The 20,105-nt window shown below is 36.3% G+C and overlaps 1 protein-coding gene across 8 annotated transcripts in view; it reads right to left on the bottom strand.

Annotated features, from left to right (window-relative positions):
* The window catches only part of DMD (dystrophin), a 1,148,514-nt gene that overhangs the window by 392,874 nt on the left and 735,535 nt on the right, over window positions 1–20,105 (bottom strand). For all 8 annotated transcript variants that reach the window (XM_030961382.1, XM_030961390.1, XM_030961407.1 and 5 more), the window contains one exon: window positions 126–301. In XM_030961382.1, coding sequence (XP_030817242.1) covers window positions 126–301 — 176 coding nt within the window. The remainder of the gene's footprint in view (window positions 1–125; window positions 302–20,105) is intronic.

Here is a 20,105-nt window from a genome sequence, read left to right as displayed (position 1 = left end):
TACTGATAATTCCTTTTATAGTTGAAAACTCTAGATGTTGAGAGGTCCTTTGAAATTTCAAGCCAGAATCAAATCTAAAACAGCTAAAAATAATTTCACAATATTTTTACCCTCTTTCAATTTACCTCTTTTTTTTCTCTACCAACTGCCTGCAGATCTCCTTCCACCGGTTATTCAAACTTTCCAGTTGTTCCTTCAGCACCTTGGCATCTGCCTTTGATGACTGCTCAATAATCTCTTCACCAGTTGCATTCAATGTTTTGACAACAGCTTGCTGCTGCCCAATGCCATCCTGAAGCTCCTGCAAAATACCCAACACATTCACATCTTCATAAGGAAGTTAAGTATGAAAAAAATGCTTTATCACATACTGGAAAGATGGAAAGAGGTGAAAGTTTTTGCTCTCCTCTGAATTCCAAATGAAAAATCCAAGATGAGTAGATATAAGGACACCTCATTATCTTGTAGCAAATACCTTTCAGTACACCTCTGCAGCCTTTTATCCCCTCCTGTATCGCTGTCTACTGGAGAGCATTACAGTAATACTCTGTACATCAATTAATAAGTAACAATTGTGAACAAATGTACTTCTATACACCCAAAGGTATATACCACATACGAGAGTCTACAAAGCATTGTAAGATTTAAACTACAAAATGTGCAAAATTCCTATTAGCTATAAACTCAAATAAACAGTGTCAGGAAAGCAGAGACTGTAAAACTTCTGATTCCATTAAAGAACATCTTCTTCTCCAATTGTGAGAAGCCAAACACTCATGTGTTGTTTCTTTTGGTTTTGATTGTTTGATTGGTTTTGGTTTTGCTTTGGGGTTTTGGTTTGGTTTTTTTTTTTTTTTCTGGGGTGGGGGAGGTTGGTTTTGTTGTTGCTGTTGTTTTTTAGGTTTGGTTTGGAATTTGGTGTTTGTTAGTTGGTTTGTTTTTTGTTTTGTTTTGTTTTTTTGTAACAGGACTGAGGAGAACAACACTTGTAAGAAAAAGTATTGCAGTGTTTCTATTTACACACAGAATTAAAAATTATCAAAAGATAACCAATATGGGTCATTCTCAAGTTTTACTAAATGCACTGGGATACATTTTTCTGCATCTTTTATGTTAAAATAAAATAATTTTTCTTGTGGAATTCCTGTAGCTACCTTACCTCATGTTTAAAAACAACAGAATTCTGAATCTGTAGCTTAGACTGTAACACTGTATGCCTGTTGAATCAAGTTCATATGAACTGAAATAACATCAGCAATCTACACTGTGATATTCATACTTATGACAGATTTTCACAACTTCAGGAAGTGTGTCTGTATCCTATGTCCATACAAAGGCTTTCAAGTAAAATGCTGAAGCTAGTTTTTCTGGAGGAAACCAAAGACTTCAGTACATCATACTCAAGAATAAAATTATATGTTTGCTTTCTTTTTCTAAATACATAGCATAAATTGCAGAGCAAGCCAGTAAGCCTGCATGCTAACATTAAATAAAATTTGTCCAAGAAACACTTAAAATTGGCAGGATACAACTTTCCAGGAATGTAAAAGATGAACATAACTACTCCTTATGCTTTTTAAAAATATATATCTTTGGTCATGAAGTTATGATTGAAGTTCACAAACTGAACCCCTCCGGAAGTTTACTTGTTCTAATGTGATCAAACTCAGTTGCCAGCTACTAATTCATTAAATGGCATTGAGTCTGTCTCGGAATGCTCCGTCTCAGCTTTTGCACAGATTTTACAGGGACAGCTTGAACACCAACACCAGCAGAACCTGGGGCACAGAGGACAATGTCAGCAGGTTCATGTGGTGTTTACCCACAGTCCTGGACAAGGGGTTATAGCCAATGCAGAGGTTTGTACTGTTGAGATTTAGCTTATTTTTACTATACTTTCTGTTTGTTTTTATCACAATTTCTTTTAGGTTGTCACAGGACACACACACCCCATCCCCAAACTATTCCTTAGATTCCTCTCAGTAAAAACTGTTCTGCTGATGTGTTGGGGTTTTTTTCCAAACTATTCTGAAGCCCCACAGTTTCAGAATAAGAAGTAGCTGTGATGAGCATAATGTGGCAGTAATCTGCGTCCTGTTTTATTATATTTTGACAGGATGAGAAATATTTTTCTGCAGGATCCTTACAGGCTATGTGACAGTCCAGTCACGTTGCTCAGCACCCTGCTGCCCCACAGTGTCCCAGCACACTTTGCTTTGCCTGTGGAATGTGTAAGGTTTCTAAGGTACCTTTGTAGCAGAAACTGCAAGATTTTCTAAGAGCCAGAATAGACACATAAAAGCCTCTTTGAGATATAAGATCTTATTTTCTTTCTGAGATGCACATTAATATGATAATACCTAGCCCAACTTTTGACTATTATTTTCTGATACATGATTTCGCTGTTAGAAAAAAATAGCAGCAATAGCTAGGTTGTTTGTCTAAATGCAAATATTGTCTACTCTTGCAAGTCTGATTTGGTCTTTCCACTACCTATTTCCCTTTTGGTAATGCCCAGATCAAAATAAGCACATAGTTTTTGCACATATTCATGGTATTTCACATTGATTTTAGCACTAGAGCCTTTGCATTGCACAGTAGGGAGCATTACATGGGGTGGGTAAATCATAACAAAGTATAGTTTGAGAAAAAATATATTAGACTAAGTGGCTAATTCCAGCAAGGCACTTGAGACCTTGTGAAGTTAAGATCTATACCAATTACTGAAAAAACAACTCAGAACAAAGTTTCTACTTATATGCAGAGGGCCATTCATTTGTAATAGGAGATCAAAGCAAGAACAGAGATGGGAAATTCTACTTCTGGAACTCTACTTCTTGAGGTTTTAGAAGCAAAATTTGTAGAAACTACTTGTTATCTATGAATCCTCTTCTCTAAATGACCGAAACAACAACCAGTCAGTAAAGTACTATGAGGTGAAATGCTAAGTGAAAGCTCATTCAAGTACTCTGAGCTTATTTCCTGTACTCACAGCATCTTAAATTAGGTTTTCTCTCTCCCCCAGCATACACAAACTCAAAAGAGCAACTAGTACATGATTGCCACACTTATTTCACTTGACACAAAGGTAAACAAAGGCATTTTTCATTTATCCTCTGACATATTATGTAATAGGCCTCACTTACAAAGTAGAAGAGAAAATAGTTAGCTCAGTGGCAGGGGTGGTCTTAGAACTTAAGATCCCTAATGCTGGAATGGGAACAGGAAGTGTAGGAAGGAGAAGTGTGAATTTCCACCAGAACATGAGAGAAGCTTTCTGGCCATCTACATTTCAGATCACCATAAAGAACTCAAACTGAGATGTTTTTTTCAAGTACTCTAAGCATTTAGCACTTTTAACATGATTAAACAGAAACACATGTGCTGATAGTGAAGTTCTCCTGGATTCCACAGCTCATGAAAAAGATTTTTGTTGGTAATGGATACTGCACAAAGCAGAGTATCTCATGAAGACATTAACATTTTTAAATGACATTTTTTTATTAAGAGAACAAAATTTCTTTAACTGTTTTACTTAAAACCACATTTTCACATGCTCATCCCAGAGTTATTACCACAAAAATGCTTTTCACAACTTACATTAGTATCTAAGGTTAACAAACATACTTAAAAATAATTTATTGTTATGGAAAAGCCCTGCAGCAACATGAAAAAAACTACCACAAACAAGCTAATTTCTTTCAGAAAAAAATAATGGTCAAAAAATGATTTAAGGAAAAAAAAAATTATTGCCTCTCCTTCACGCAGTGTAAGGTACAGATCCAAAAGGATTTAAAGGTACTATACACCACTTTAAGAAAACTGTAGTCCTAAATTCAACATTTATGTTCTAATCTTCAGTCATTTACATAAATTTCTCCTCAGTTTTAAATCACATAAAACCATAAGGTTGACATAAGAGTGTCTACTCAGATGCAACAATATAAATCAAAGTACAGTGGAAACATCTGGTGGAAAACTATCCCCAAAACAATTTGCTAGCATTTGGTTACCAGAATGAATTTACTCATTAAGAGCACCTCTGTTCAATGTTCTATTAGAAATAAGGAAGAAATTAATTTTCTAGGCAGTTAAACCCTAGTGATTTAATCTGGAGACACATCACTGGCACTTTGTTAGGATTAAAACAATCAACAAAGAGTATACGATGTTTCCTAACTGTTTTGTGACAAACAGCTACGAAATGTTTGTTGCTTGGTGTGCACTATGTTGGTTATTGTGTTATTATTATTATGAATTATGGAAATTCAGGACAGCTGAAGGAGATGGAAAAGTGAAAAACAGTGAAAAAAGTAGTTTGCGATGGAGTTGACAATAATGTAAAGGAAAATGTTTTCTTCTTAACATAAATTATAGGAATTATAATGGCTTGAATATTAATACCAACTCTGTTCAAGAATAGTATTTGAAAGAGTATTTGAAAGAGGTGACAGTAGGCTCTGGGCAGATTCTCCCTATAAAGCAGACCTAGGTTTATGTTCTCTGTATTACTGGTTTGGGGTATCAGCTGTACATGAGAAACCAAAAGAAAATTACTGCAGACCTGTTTTCTGAACATACAATAAATACTGTAAAATTAAAAGGAGATTTCATTCTCACTCTGAAAAAAAATTGTAAATAGAATTATTTGTGGCTTAAACCACAGTTTATCTAAAAAGCTTATAAAGCATAGAAACATTTTGCCTGATTTGGTATGCAAATTGCTTTGTTGGAGAGCCTTAGGAAACTACTATTCTATCCTGCTTTCTGTATTACTTCTTTTTTTTCTACAGTTTGGTGCTGTACAGTTAGGAAGACATGAGGGCCACTATTTCCCTAGATGGATTTTATATTATCCATGACTGATAGTATAGATAAAGAAAGTTGGGTACAATTCTACTTCACAGTTGTATATTTTAACAAAATAAATGGAGATATAAAACTTCTTATACTCTGCCAAAAGCTTCTAAATCAGCAAGAGTTCCAGATTTATTTGAAAGTTTGAATCTCTTCCAGACTTTATCCTTTGACTGTGCCTTTTGTCTCTAGAAAGGGAGAAATCCGTCCTTCAGAAGACAAGTCATAAAAGTGGAAACTTCATTATTTTACCTACAGAAATTCTTTAGTCTATCCTGCTGGCCTTAAAAAAGCAATAGTCTGTAATGGCTTAGTAACTTCATACCCCAGGTTGCTACAGTAATTCCAGATTCTTGCTGCTGCTCCCTCTGTTGCTATCAAATATAATTCCAAAGTCATCTCCAGTTCATCTCCAAGATGAACGGCTGCTGGCCAAGGCCGAGCCATCACTGGGAGAACCTCTGGGATAATGTAATTAAGAAGGGGAATGAAATCCTGTGTCATTGAAGAGAGAGAGAGGAGTGAGAATACGTGAGAGAAACAGCCCTGCAGACACTGAGGTCAGTGCAGGAGGAGGGGCAGGAGCTGTTCCAGGTGCCAGAGCTGAGGTTCCCCTGCAGACCCTGGTGCAGACCATGGGGAGGCAGCTGTGCCCCTGCAGCCCATGGTGCAGACCATGGCGAGGCAGCTGTGCCCCTGCAGCCCATGGTGCAGACCATGAGGAGGCAGCTGTGCCCCTGCAGCCCTTGGAGGATCCTCTCCAGAGCAGGGGGATGTCCAAAAAAGGCTGTGGCCTGGTGGGAAGTCTGTGCTGGAGCAGGGTCCTGGCAGGACCAGTGGCCCCATGGAGACAGGAGCCCATGCTGGAGCAGCCTGGCTGGCAGCACGTGTGTCTCCATGCTGGAGCCATCTGCTCCCGAGCTGCACACTGTGGGAATGTCCCTGTCCTGGGGCAGGGAAAGGATGAGAGAAGTCCTCCCTCTGAGGAGGAAGGAGCAGCAGAGACAACATGTAATGCACCAATCAGAACCCCAATTCCCCATCCACTTGTGTCGCTGGAGGTGGAAGTGCAGAAAATCCTAGACTGAGTCTGTTTTGCCTATGATGGCAACTGGTGAGTGATCTCTCCCTGTACTTATCTTGACCTATGAGCCTTTCATGGTATTTTCCCCCCCCTCATGCACCTGAGGAGAGGGGTGACAGAGTAGCTTTGGTGGCCAACTATGTCCAGCCAGGGTCAACTCACCACAAAGACACTCTGTGGCTTAGAAGCATTGAAGAAAATTATATATTACTGTTTCAGCTGAGAGCTGACCTTGGCAACTCAATAATCTTAAAAACTATAAGATAAATAGTATTGTCTTCAAATGCTGACATTTTGCAATCATACTAAATCCTTGTGGTTGTTTAAAGATATACACCAGATTAATAATAAAAATAAAAATAAAAAAAACAAAAAAAAAATCACTTTTTCATTTTTTCCAGTGACATGTAATTGTAAAAATGAGACATATCCCTTTAAATTCATATTTCTTGTCTCTTTCTAATGTGACACAAAATTGTGATGAATGTCATTTTGGTATTGAACTGTAAAGTGCATGACCCGAGGTCTATTTTGTGTTTCTAGCTGAAATGACACAGTTGCTTTTTATTAGTATATTAATTCAATTTAATTTTAGAACTGATTTAGAAATACTGCAAGGAGAAAAAGAGATTTTTTTTCCCTGCAAAAACTCTACGGCTACTGCATGCTAACTATAATGCTTCAGGTTAAACACATAAAATTCAACTCTGAGTCCAAAAACCTACACACTGATTTTGCAGCACACACCACTGAATACCACTGTAATGTATTAATTTCCATACTGATGTAGCATCAAAATGTTAAGACAATACTCAGTCAAACAACTTTTTAATTTGCCTATACACAGAATACAATATGGCCTAATTTGATACCATGTTTATCAGCAATACTGATGGATTTGTCTTAACATCACAACAAGATTTTTAGCTAAATACGTGATTTTAATCCAACTCAATGTGGATGCAGTTCTTAATTTTTTCTGTCATGTTTAAAGCAACTTATTTTTCTTCTTTTAAATTAAAAACTGATAGTTACAACACCTTTATAATTTCACAGATTTTCCTGATTCTTACAGAACTATCCAGACCCTTGCATAACCCAGGTTGTTTTCTATATACCTTCTGTGCATCAGAACCTAGAAAACTTCAATTTGCTTTTCTATGGAATGTATACCTGGAAACTGTTATCTCTATTCATTAACTCAGCAGCAATGGAATGTACACATGTGCTTTAGCATCCTGTTTTCTTTTAAAACATTATATTTAAGCTGTACATATTACCTCTTTCTTTTGAAATTTATAGATTTTTATTTGTCAGTCCTTCCAGATATGGAAAAACCCAACCCATTAATTGAAATTAGATTGGAAATATTGAACAAGCTATACATATTGACTCTCTAGCATTGGACATTTATAGCTTCCCTTTATAGTAAGCTACTGCCGATATCTTCCCCCCTCAAGTATTTAAATGACATATAAATATATGTTTGTATTTGTATAAAATATATTTGTGTAACTCTCTCTGTTGTAACTCTCATCCATATCTTTTACACTTTATTTTAAAGTAAATTAAAGTTTTACATAAATCTTTTCAATCAGAAAATCCTCATGTGTTTGTTCTTCTTCATTAATATTTAAAAAATATATTTTTGACAGATCCAAGAAACATTTCTGGATACTTTTTATTCTGTGAAAACTAAAAATATTGTCACATGTCAGACAAAAATGGAAAAACCTACTACTAAAATCACTCTGCCCATTTGTAAGAAAATAATGGAAAAATTATTTTGACTAGTAGTCAGTGTACACTGACTTGGCTGCAATTGTAGAAAGTTATAAAGGAATAAATGTATCCTAAGAAATGTGAAGCCTACAAAAGTGGCTTCCCAGTAGTGGAAAATTCCTGTGGTAGGCAAAGGGATGAATCAGTTTAGGCTTGGAACTTCTTCTGAACAGGAACATCAAGTGCAAAGTCCGTAAAATGGTATTGGGTACCACGGACAGCTCCACGTAACAATTTACCTGTTATACCTCATTGCATTATGGCCTTGCAATATAGCAGCAGGAACAAACCATGGGTATTGGTTCAGTAAGATAGAGGAGACAAAACTAAAATATTTCCTGAGATTTCAGCTAGGTTAAAACCAGAACAAAATAAACCAAGCCAGCAGAAACACTCAATTTTCAAGAAGAAAAGGAAGAAATCTAATTATAGCAACAAAGTTAGTTATTTCCCTGCCCAGTGCTGGAAGGATCTCATAAGCTCAACTGCCCTGAACTTAAGATAGACCCAAAAAACCCTAGCAAATAATTTACCAGAGGATTCTGAGAGCCAGAATTAATTGTCTACCTGCTGCTTCTCCTCCTCCTGTCTCCATCAAGGCAGCATTTGCCTGAAGCCTCTGAGTGAGACCAACCTGGGGGAGAATGTTAGCGGCAAGGGACAGATGACAAACCACTCATCTGTAAGCAGCTACCACATCATCCTCATTCTTCCTCTCTTTAGATCTTGCTGGACCTTCCCTTGCCTTTCATAGCTCCATCAACTCTAGAATCCTAAGAGCTGCAGCTTTAGTTCTTTTAGTGCTGAGAAGAGGGTTTCTGTCCCAACTGAGTCATATTTATTTAAGTAGACTGGCTTTGCTCCCTACAACTACCACTGGGATGTTTCTTGTTCTCTGCTATGCTTCATTTTCTTCAGTATCTTAGCCTATGAATCCATCTTGCTCCATCTTCAGAGCATAATTATAGCATTGGGGTCTGATCTTTTATTAATTCAAATGCTTTCCTAAGCAAGCCAGTGTTGCTACTCAAGGGATATCTGATTTACATATTCCCATAATTTCATTTCTGATTACTAAATTCATCAGCTTGCTTCAAAGTAGTTCATAATATAAACATAGTAAGACTTTCAGGAACTAATGTTCATTGCATATTCAACATGTTTCTCAGAACAGCACCACAGTTTCAAAATACAAATCAATATGTTTTCTAATAAAGTTTTCTTTCAGTGAAAAACATTCACCCCTACATCCTAATCTTTTAGGAGAAGAGAAACAGATGTTTTACAACATCAAGAGTTAAAAATAAAAATAAACTTTTATAGGCACTAGGTACTCTCTGCTGGACAACAATTGACTTTACCTCTTCTCACATCTTCAATCAGAGGTCATATTAAAATTGAAATAACTGTATCAAATCTGAGAGAAATATGTGTTGAAAACAGAGGAATTCCAGGCTAAGGATAGGGACCCAGGAAACAAGCAATTCAGGAAATGTTGCTTCTCTTTCTGAAGATGTCATTATTTCATAGACTTGTTACAAACAGAAACAAAAAACCTCAAACCTCGGGGGTTTTCTTTTCCCTTACTGAAATATTTATTAGGGGTTATGGGTGGTTTACTGACCCATAGAAATTTAGGAAGCAGAAGTGTGAAGTTGTACATTTTTTAACAAGCTCAGCTTCCCTGAGTGATAGACAATGAGGGGACTTGGTACTACTCTGAGCTGGATTCCAGCAAAATGGCTTTGGGGAAAAAAATCCCTTGTACTTCTATCAAGTAACATTGCACATGGAAGAGTCATACTTAGGTAAAAATCACAATGCTTTTTGCTTTCTATGAATAATGTATAATGTCTGCAAACTTCCAATTTTCTAAAAATAGAGTGGTGATTGTCCGGCTCTACACTGGTGTTTCCCCCCATCCTGGGGTTAGTTTTGGGCACCACAGTATAAAAAAGGCATTAAACTATTAGAGAGCATCCAAAGGAGGGCAATGATGATGGAGAAGGGACTTGAGGGGAAGCCATGTGAGGAGCAGCTGAGGTCCCTTGGTCTGTTCAGCCTGGAGGAGACTGAGGGGAGACCTCACTGCAGTCACAGCTTCCTTGTGAGGGGAACAGGAGGGGCAGGCACTGATCTCTGCTCTGTGGGGACAGTGACAGGACCCAAGGGAATGGCCTGAAGTTGTGTCAGGGGAGGTGTAGGCTGGATATCAGGAAAAGGTTCTTCTCCCAGAGGGTGGTTGGGCACTGAACAGGCTCCCTTTGCCATAGCACCAGCCTGACAGAGCTCAAGAAGCATTCAGAAAACCTTCCCAAGCACAGCATGTGATTCCTGGGGCTCTCCTGTGCAGGTCCCAGAGTGGGACTCCCTTCCACTTCCAACTAAGGATGTTCTATGATTTTATAACTTTAGTATTTAACTGTAGACAATATGTAATTAAGTACAGCTTCCCATGTTTAGAGAAGACAAAACAGAATTAACCCACTGCCAGTTACATCTCACTATTATGACATCCAATCACTATCCATACAACCATCTGAGAATAACTATCTACCAATGCTATATTAATGCTAAGTTATATTAACTCCGATATTTTAATAAAGCATGAATGCAGTTTGTAAAAGTGTTATAATAATAGAAAGACAACTTGATCACTGCATTCTAATTTTTTTTTCTTTTGGCAAGGTGCTACACAGAGGAAAACCAATATGTTTTACAAAACCAGTAGTTTTATTTAGGGGATTTTGTGGAGTTCTTTGTTTTTGTTCACAAATCTCAACATTTACGTTTAACATTGAATTTCTATGCTGGGACATAGTTTCAATCAGCATTAATTTTTGCTTTAAATGTACACCTGATTTCAAATAATTCATTTTTAAATGATAATATCATCTTAGGGAACTTAAATTATTCTATTTTATATTAAAATTACAAAAGAATGGTACATCCCAAGAAAAAACTGGCATAGATAAAAACTTTCAATTCAACCCCTAAAAAAATCCAAGTGAAAAGTTTTACTACAAAAAAGAAGTCTTCTAGTGCACATCAGTCTCTCCTAAAAAAAGTTTTAAAATGTCCAGTTCACATATAAAATTGGTTTTGTCTGCTTATTTTGTATCTATACTAAAAATATTATAAAAAGAATAAACAGGTGCAAATGTCACCAGAATTGATACCATACTAGATATCTAGTCAATATTTAAACAGAACTAATAAAGTTATTTTCTGTATTGCAGCATCCCTCACAGCAGGAAAAATGGTTACCATATAGAAAAATTTCTTGTGGTTCAGAATAAATATATTGATTTTTTGCTGAAGAGAAAAGATTGATGGAATTTTTCAGTCAATCACTAAAATTCCATTTAAGAAGTTAGATAAAGCTAGATATTACCAATAATTTCATAAATCAGTAGGAAATAGGGGAAATAGCACAAATCAGGTGATTTTTGCAGCCTTCAAACCTCATTTTGTCCCTTAAAAATGCTAATAGCTCTAACTATACTTAGTGTATTTACAAATATTTTGGTCAGAATTAAATATTTACAGTGTTCTGCTTAATTCTTACCAAGTTATTTCTTTAGCTGCACATAATTTTGTTTCATGGTAATTTTAACACTCAAAGAAATATTTTTCTTCAATTCACTGTGATACTGCACACCTATTGCACTTTATAGATTGCATAGAATATGCAGAAGTCTGGCCATAAAATTCTAACATTAATATAAAAGAGGAAAAAATTTGTTTGGCTATAAAATCCCCTTCACTGTTCTGTTTTTCTGCAGAATCACTAGAGGCCACAGGATTGAGCGTGCATGCCTCAGAGGAGCCTCCCCGATAAACAACTTCTCTGGGCATGGGGACCAAAATCAAATACGGGATTCAGTTTGAATCACAGACTGAAAACAGGCACTGAAATCCCATAAGTTCCATTCACACAGGAAAACAGGCTGAAAAGTCCCTCCAAGTCCTCCCAGAGCAGTAGTGGCAGAAAAAAACCAGGGAGTGGAGGGCTTACAGCACAACTCTGACCCTTGCTCTGTGCTCAGGGAAGTCAGAGGCACTTTATGCACAAGGCTTAAATTATTGGAGCCACAGAGAAAAACGGGTTCATTTAAGGTTCACAGCCACTTCTTGGTGGCTTCTCTGCTCTCCTCTTTCCAAGAGAGGCAAGAAAGATTTTTTTTTTCAGTAATCACCTACTTTGAGTCTGCCTGGAGTTATAGTCTCAAAATAAAACATTGTTATGAAGCTACCATCTGAAAATGATTACACCATCATAATTATTAAATCTCTGGTTCTCATATACACTTCCTTGAGCAAAATTAAAGTGTTTTCTTATAACTAATTGCTATATCAGAAAAGAGCAAATAATATCAAAGAGATGTAAATACTGTTTCTTTGCATAAAGACAGATAGGAAGCCAGGATAAATAACAGTCCATAAAAGTATTCATGAATTTGTACAAATTAATGAATTTATTAAAATGCATAATCCCAGACAGATGACCAGACAAAAAAAAAAAAAAAAGGAAACAAAGAGTATAATTAAAAGCAAACTAAATCTGTTGTAATTGCAAAAAACCTACACCAAGATTTTCTTTGTTGTTGTTGTAAGTGCCAAAATACTTGGGAATTTCCTAAGCACGTACTTGTTTCTATGAAAGCCAGTCTTGAAGAATCTCAGGTGTTTCACTTTGCATGATAGATATATTCTAAGTCTTGATTACTTCTCAATTAAGGACACTTGTGATTGTCAAACTCCACTTTCCTTATATTTTTCTTATCAACAAAATATCAGCCCTCAGACAGAAAGAAAGCTGCAGTGAGTTCTACCAAGAGAAGAAATAGCTACCTGTAGGGAGGTGAAAGGAGTCGGAGCTCACTGAGGTTCAGCACAGTTTCTTTTATGTAAAACTGGACATTCACAAGACAGAATATAAGGAAAAATATGATTTAGTCACACCTTTCAGAAGAACGAGATCCCCTCCTTTCCTTATTCTAGGCTCAATGTTTTTCTGAAGGGTATAGAAATAAAGAGGATTATGCGAAGTAAAAGAATGACAAAACCCAAAAAATTTTGGTGTTTGCTTTTGAGTTTTGTTCTTTTGTGGGAATTTTTTGTTTGCTTGGAGGGTTTTTTTTCATTTGTTTGAAATATCCTAGTTCCCAATACTAGTCAAAAATAATGCATTAGTCCTTAGCAAATCTGCAAACACTGAAGTTACATAATTCATTCTTTCAGTGGTGAATCAAGATATATATTTGTATGGGTAAATTACCACACAGGACTGATGGCAGGAGGATACTTCCCAGAAGTGCTGTCAGGGATAACATGCATAAGTCAATGAGATTTTAAATGAGAACACAGCTTTTGTAAATAATGTACACTCCTCAAGACACCCTAGAGACATGAGTCAACACAATTCCTTCAGATAGAGATTGTGTTTAAAATACTACTTTTCCTCAGTGTTCCTGATTTCCATTAGAAACTTAAGTCAGACAAAAAGAAAGGATTTCAAGTGAAGTGTTTTGAACCCTAAGAGGAGGGCATAAGAAACAGAACTATAAATCTAAAACAGAAAGCTAACCTAAAACAAGCACAGTGTTGCTGACTTCTCTTATTTGAAATGATGATAAATCACTTATACAATTTTTTTAAGAGCAAAAGGGAACTTTTGTTCACAGAAATGCACATTCTGTTGTAACTTCTGCACTTACAGGTCCCAGAAAGGGAGGGTGAAAAAGTACTCTGCTCAATCTCTCCTTGAATCATTGTAAATTGTAGTGCAATTCAGAGTTAAGTCTAACCAAAATGGATGACCTGTTTTTCCTGTTTAAATAAGTGTCAGGTTTTGACGCATTTGGATAATTCTGAATCAGTAAGAGCTTATTTGCTAGTGGAAGAAGAGGAGTTATCTTTACTTTAGCTGAAAATGGAGAACATACATTAAATTATAAAATTGTATCCCTATCTCTTCAGTCTTAGAATATTATCCTCTCTTTTACACCTCATTTCCACTGCCATACCTTTATTTTGCCTGTCAGGCAGCAGAGAATGATCTTGCCAGGGGAAGTGAGAACAATATAGTCACAAGACATAAAAGAATTCTACTGTGGTCAAACCCTTTCCACTTACTCTCTTGATCCTTACCCTTGCAAGGATTTGAGATGTCTCTTTTTGTCAGGACTTCAGCTAAGCCAAAAATAGCATGTAAATAAATCAGGCTGTAAAGACAAACTGTTATTTCCCTTGATCTCAGAGAAAATTCTAGAAATAGCAGGGAACAAAAAAATTGGGACACAGGCGAAAAGCAAGTGTCTTTCACACTCATGAGTCATTTTGCTAACATGTACTCTGTCCTGTTTGGCTCTCTGGGAAAGATGGTTAGAGTATTTGTGCTGCTCTCTCATTTGCATTACTAGTTTGTACCAAATGTGTCAATGTGCTGGAAAGAATAGTATATAGTTCTGGAGTTTAAACTACATTTTGCAGAAATAAACCAGTGATAATCTAGAAGCACATGCACTGTCTTTAAAACAAAACAAAAAACTCTAAACACAACAGGCAACAGAATTGTCTTAAAGTCACTGCTATGTTATTTCTTCACTGAAGACCTAAGAAAAGCTTAACAGATGTGTGGAGCCTTGCCATTCTGAGGAGGCTGTAATGGGGATTGACCAAGGGAAGAGAGTTCATGGGATGCTGCACAGATGTTTGTTCATACATATTTAAGAAAACAGAATAGCAAACTTAGGACCTTTTCCTTCGCTTGTTTTTAATTTCTCTGACCTGTTTTCAAAAGGTCTTTTCAACGATTAACTACATTTTCAAATTTCCCTACTGATAAAAACAACTTAAAAGTACATTTATATGAGAATTTTAATAAGAATTCTACTCATGCATGCTGTACATAAGGTAGTTTATACTGTGTAACAAGGCATTTATATCATAACTGTGTGTTTGTATTTAGATACAGGAGAATGGCAAAGTGTTACCATTATTCATATCTTTTTCCTGATGTTTTAAAACATATGTTCCTCTAAAATCAAGGCATCTCAGAATTTTCTTCTTGAATTGAGGTAATTAAAACTTCAAAAGAGTCTGTATTACTGGCATCTTCTGGTTACCTTTATCTCAATTTTAACCTCTGAAATTTGCTATGGAAATGTCCCTTGTCCTATTACTCAACTGTTTTGATACCTATTGTTTGCCACAGCTCTTAAGAAAAAATAATGTATAAAATTTTCAAACCTTTTGTTTTTATCCTGGAGATCTTTTTTATCATTCTGTGGAATGCATCTGATTGGGTTTTTTTATGACTAGGGTGTCTCTGAGCCATTCCCATTCATTTTCTTAGTCCTCACTAGATAGCCAGCATAAAGCTGCTCTCTGAAAAGCAGCCTAGATGTTAAGTATAAAAGGTAATTTCAATAAACAGCATTGGCTAGCATTAGTTTTCCTAAAAGTGTGGTGTCTTAGTAGGCACCTATAAATCTGCTCACAGTTGTTTAAAGAGAGACAGTGCTTTAAGACAAGCAATCTCCTACTCCTTGATTGCACTAACATTTTCAGTGCAGAAAACAGCCCCAAAGACTACCATATATATGACAGAAATGTTTCAAAAATAAGAACTAAGATTTAGGATGTAGTGTATTACCCCAGTATTTTGTCCCACAATAGTTCTGACTGACCAGCAGGCCTGTTTAATTTTCTTTTTCTCCTCTCCTATCCCAACACAGAATTTCTCCCCCCATATACCTTTAACTAAACAAGAAATCTATATCACAACCTTAATACCGAGATTGAAGAGAGGATTAACTGAATCAAAATAAATAAGCTTCTATCAAATAAACTTCTGTCAATCATCCACTAGTTTTTTCCTTGTCTTTGCACTTCCTATTTACTACTGAAATAGCATCTAGGTGAAAGCAGAGTCCCTTGACAAACCAAGGGTAGTGAGGAAAACCTGCAGTGGTCTGTGCAGGCAGTATGGCACACTCCTTTGCACCACTGCTGATCCATTATGCTTAACATGAAAAACCAATTTAAGTAATGGGGTAGTTTTGGTTTGGAACTCCCAGGAACTAGAGGGGATGACACTCTGGTGACAGTTAGAACACACAGATTAGCAGAGGGGGGGAAAATTATTATGATTAGGCTTTGGAACATGGCTGTTTCAGAAGGCACCTGATTTAAAAAAAATAACAGGTGATACACCTGTTTTATTTACTAGATTGGTTGGGAGGACTTCCTTAGACTAAGTTAACTTCAATCCGTATTAAACAAAAACTTGGTTAAAACTTCTCCAGATGAATCTACCAAGCAATTGTAAAGTCAGTCACAGCACAGTATAGACACAACCTAGCTGCAAGTGGACTTTTTTGCATTAAGACTCAGTAAGAATTTGTTCTGTTTTTAGACAAAAAAGGAAGAAAGAAAAGTTAAAACGTTTTCTCATACCTGTGTTATCCCTGCCTTCAAAGATGAGCACATCTGGAAAATTTTCAGCCCAGTTTTTCTTGTTATGTGCTTATGCAGGAGAGATACAACATCATATTTCCTCATTAAAAATAAAGTGTTTACATGAGGTTTTGGAGTAAAAATTCACCCAATTAATCATAATTTCAAAAAACCTTGACAGTATTGCAAACCTGATACATTGTAAAGTCTCACATCTAATGGGCAAATGAGGTTTCAATAAGAACAGAAGCCTTGGGTTTTTGTTGTAAAGGGAGCTGTAGCTGAAAGGCTACATGATTAATGTAGTATCACAGACTTTGCATAAAAACAAGATATATTACTGTTTGGGGATCAAGCTAACTTTAAAGGGAGGCTTCTTAAGGAAATTTGACTGTCAAGATAAAATTCGATAATAGTTTTAAATTTCAATTTGTCTGTAATGTGGTTTTGGGAAGAGATATTACATAATTCTGATACATCCAAATTCAATTCTTTGTCACATTCAGGCTTTACCACATAAACATTCACCAGTTCCTACAAAAAGAATGCCCTAAATCTTTAATCATTGCAAAAAACACAGTACCTTGACTTCGTATCTTAAAGTTAAATTGAGTGACATTATAAAAATTAAATTACTTCTTCCTCATTTCCATAATATCCTTTAAAATGCCTTGCCTAGGCTGGAGTATATGTTCAATTTCTTTATCTTTCTTGATGACCCCTCATGCCTGCAAGTCAGCTCATTTTTCTCTGGTGAAGACTGCACCCTACCAGTGCACACTCTAAAATTTCCATTAAAATCTAGGGCATCATCACTCATTCTTATCTGCAGCAGGCTGCAAGAGCAGCAACTGCAGGAGAACTCGTCTCAAAGGACAATACAGTTATACACATCCCCATCCAGAAGGGAAGAGAATTCTACCTGCATAATGCCTTATCACTTCCTGTACACTGGGAATCTTAAAATCACCAGGAGTGGTGTAGAATGTTGTTATAAATTCTCATGCAACAGCAAGTCTTACTTAAACAGCAATTTACCAGTAGGCAATTAGCTTCTCAGAGAACATTTTTATTACATTCACATCACAATGAAACAACCTGTCTCATCAGCTATTGAATATTTGCTGGTTAAAGCATTATTATTCTAAATTAGCATATAACAAGTACCTGAGGGTATTTAAACTTGTGTATGTGTTTAACCTTCTGGTTTCTAAATCCCTCTTCTTCAAGCAGATTCTTAAACAGTTCTCATAGCCAAAGTACATGAGCACCTTTCCAAAGTGTTTTGATAGACATGCTCATTCCTCTTTCTGTACCTTTTCTACTTTTCAGGGAGAACTCATATATATAATTTTTATGCCTGTATGAGCACATTCTGTAATACTGCACATGAACCACAATCTTGCCATGCTATTTTGTGGATCACAGGTCTCACATAACCCTCATCTTCACTCCTCATTCTAAAGCATGATGACCTTTCTTGTATCCTGAGCCCAAACCATTACATGCCTTGAAGTCAGAGATCAATAATTTGATTTTGCATTCCATGGGTATCCCATGTGTACTTGTGTACAGAATGGAAGGTGGGCTGCAGTGCTCTATGTAGCACTGGTTGAACTGGCTATCACCCCTGCTGGCTATCACCTCTGGAATTCAGCAGACAACTTTGACACTGTCCAGGCAAAAGAATAATACAGATCATCCAACTACAGTCAGGATCAGATGGTTGTGCAGCAAAATGCAGCTGAGAGGATTTGCCACTGGCAACTACTGTCACAAAAGAGCTCAGCATCTATGGAAACCTGACTACATTGCTGGCTGCACTAATCTGCTCTGGTCATTGGGGTTTTTTCAAGTGTTGGTTGCCACAACCTTTTCCAGTAGATGCTACAGCATTCTGTCCAGTAGATACTGACACATTAATTTTTCTGGTGTTTCACACAAGCAGCTTAAACTCTTTTTGTACTCATAGGCTTTTGTGCCAGGATGACACAAACACACCAATGTTCTTGTTGCTGTATGACACAAAATATATTCCAGTTAGGTGCCTGTTTCTTGCAGTGGGTGAATGTATGCATTGACCAAATAATCCATTAATGACTCCTTATTTAAATAATTCAGCAGAGAAAGTTTATCTTATTTTAATTTTTTGATATCCTTTGGTCAGAAGTACCTGCAACAGCATTTAGTAAAGGAAGTAATAAGTCATGGTCAGCTCCGTTATGTACTCAAAAAGACAGATGGATAGAAGAGATGATGTTTGTCCTTCATGTACTAATTTCAAAATACAGCTAATACTGATTAGAGTCGATGTCTGTCCTGAATCTAGACATACCATATTTGTAAATGGCCAGACAATCTTAACAGCAGGCTTGTGTTAATTTGGACGCTTCACAATGGATTATAGGCTGGACATAAGCAAAGCAGTATTATAAGTGATGAATAAATGATGAATTGCAAACCAAGCTTTCATTGACTTGCATAAAAAACACATCACAGAGAACAAGATATTTTCACACTAAGGCCTAACAGAGCTTTTAAAGAGATGTTATTGAGCTTAGAATCTTCAGTGATTCCAGGACAACATATAACTTTCTGAAGCAGGTAAGGAAAGAATTAAGTTCTCTAATGAGTGAAACACAGCATAGACTGAATTCTGGTGAAATGAATCCAGTTTTACTAGGATTGTGCCTGCAGCACAGTTTTCTCCTTTGGGCAACAGGAGAAAACTGGTGGTGATGCTATCACCTTGTCATTCCCCACTGGTATCACAATACAGATGCCTTATGAAGCATGTATGAGTCAACTATTATCCATATGGCAACAAGATAATAATTGGCTTAATATTTTAGTATTCAGGTTACAGGTGAAGTAAACAAATTCTACAAATGAAATGCACAACAGCAGGTTTACATAGTTTCAACTGCAATCAACAGATCAGTCTTGTAAATATCAAACTTCTTCTTGGAGCTGATTTCAAGTTACCACTGAGGAGGATGAAAAGTATACTGAATTTTTTATTGAGAGACTAACCCCATTAGTAAAATTTCAGCCCCATTCCCTGATCTTTCTGCATGGGAGGAGGATGACACGTACTCAAAAGAAAATGGTTGGGGTTTAAAAAGCCTAGAAATACTTGGTTGCAGAAATTTAGTGAGTACATATATCATCATGTAACCAAAAGAGGCATAAAGAAACAAATCATCTTTAAATGGCACCCAGAAGATATTTGTCACTGGATTTATTCTGATATTGTAGGCTCATACAGTACTAGTTTTAGTCAGTATAATTATACCCAAGAACAACAGATTCGCTGCATAAAAATGTCCTGTCCCAAAATAGTTTCATATGTTTTTCACACTACATTTTTGTATGCCTTATTTAGCCATAATTCTACATCTGAATCCTACAGCTGGACGGCCAAGTAACATAAACAAGGCATATATTTTTAGGAGGACAATACAAGTAATAGACAAAATTGACAAATCTATTCATCTTTTTTCAGAACTATGATAAATATCCAGTTAACTACCTTGGAAATGCTATGAGAGCAGGAGAGGGCTGTACTATTTTGAACCTCTGGATGAATACAAAAGAAAGAAGAAAGAAAGAGAATTAGCTCAATTACTGTTGCTAAGAAAACTTATGCCTTTATGATGGTTAGATTTAAACAGCCAGGAGTATTAACAAGCCTAATGAAATGGCACTTTAATGCTTAAAAATCAGATAGAGCCTCTAAATTCACACAAATTATCAATACAATTATTCACACTACTATCAATAGCTGTTCTTGTTTCACTGTGTGTCTCCTCTCTGGGATGTGTGTGAAGCTTATTTTAATTACTTGGGACTTGAAATATATTTTCCAGTATCTGCTGAGAATCAAGCATGGTTTTCATGTGTACAGATTAATACTATA

The sequence above is a fragment of the Camarhynchus parvulus genome, chromosome 1 (assembly GCF_901933205.1).
Source record: "Camarhynchus parvulus chromosome 1, STF_HiC, whole genome shotgun sequence".
Classification (NCBI taxonomy): domain Eukaryota; kingdom Metazoa; phylum Chordata; class Aves; order Passeriformes; family Thraupidae; genus Camarhynchus; species Camarhynchus parvulus.
Note: the sequence above shows the minus strand (reverse complement) of the source record. Positions and strands in the feature narration are given on the sequence as shown.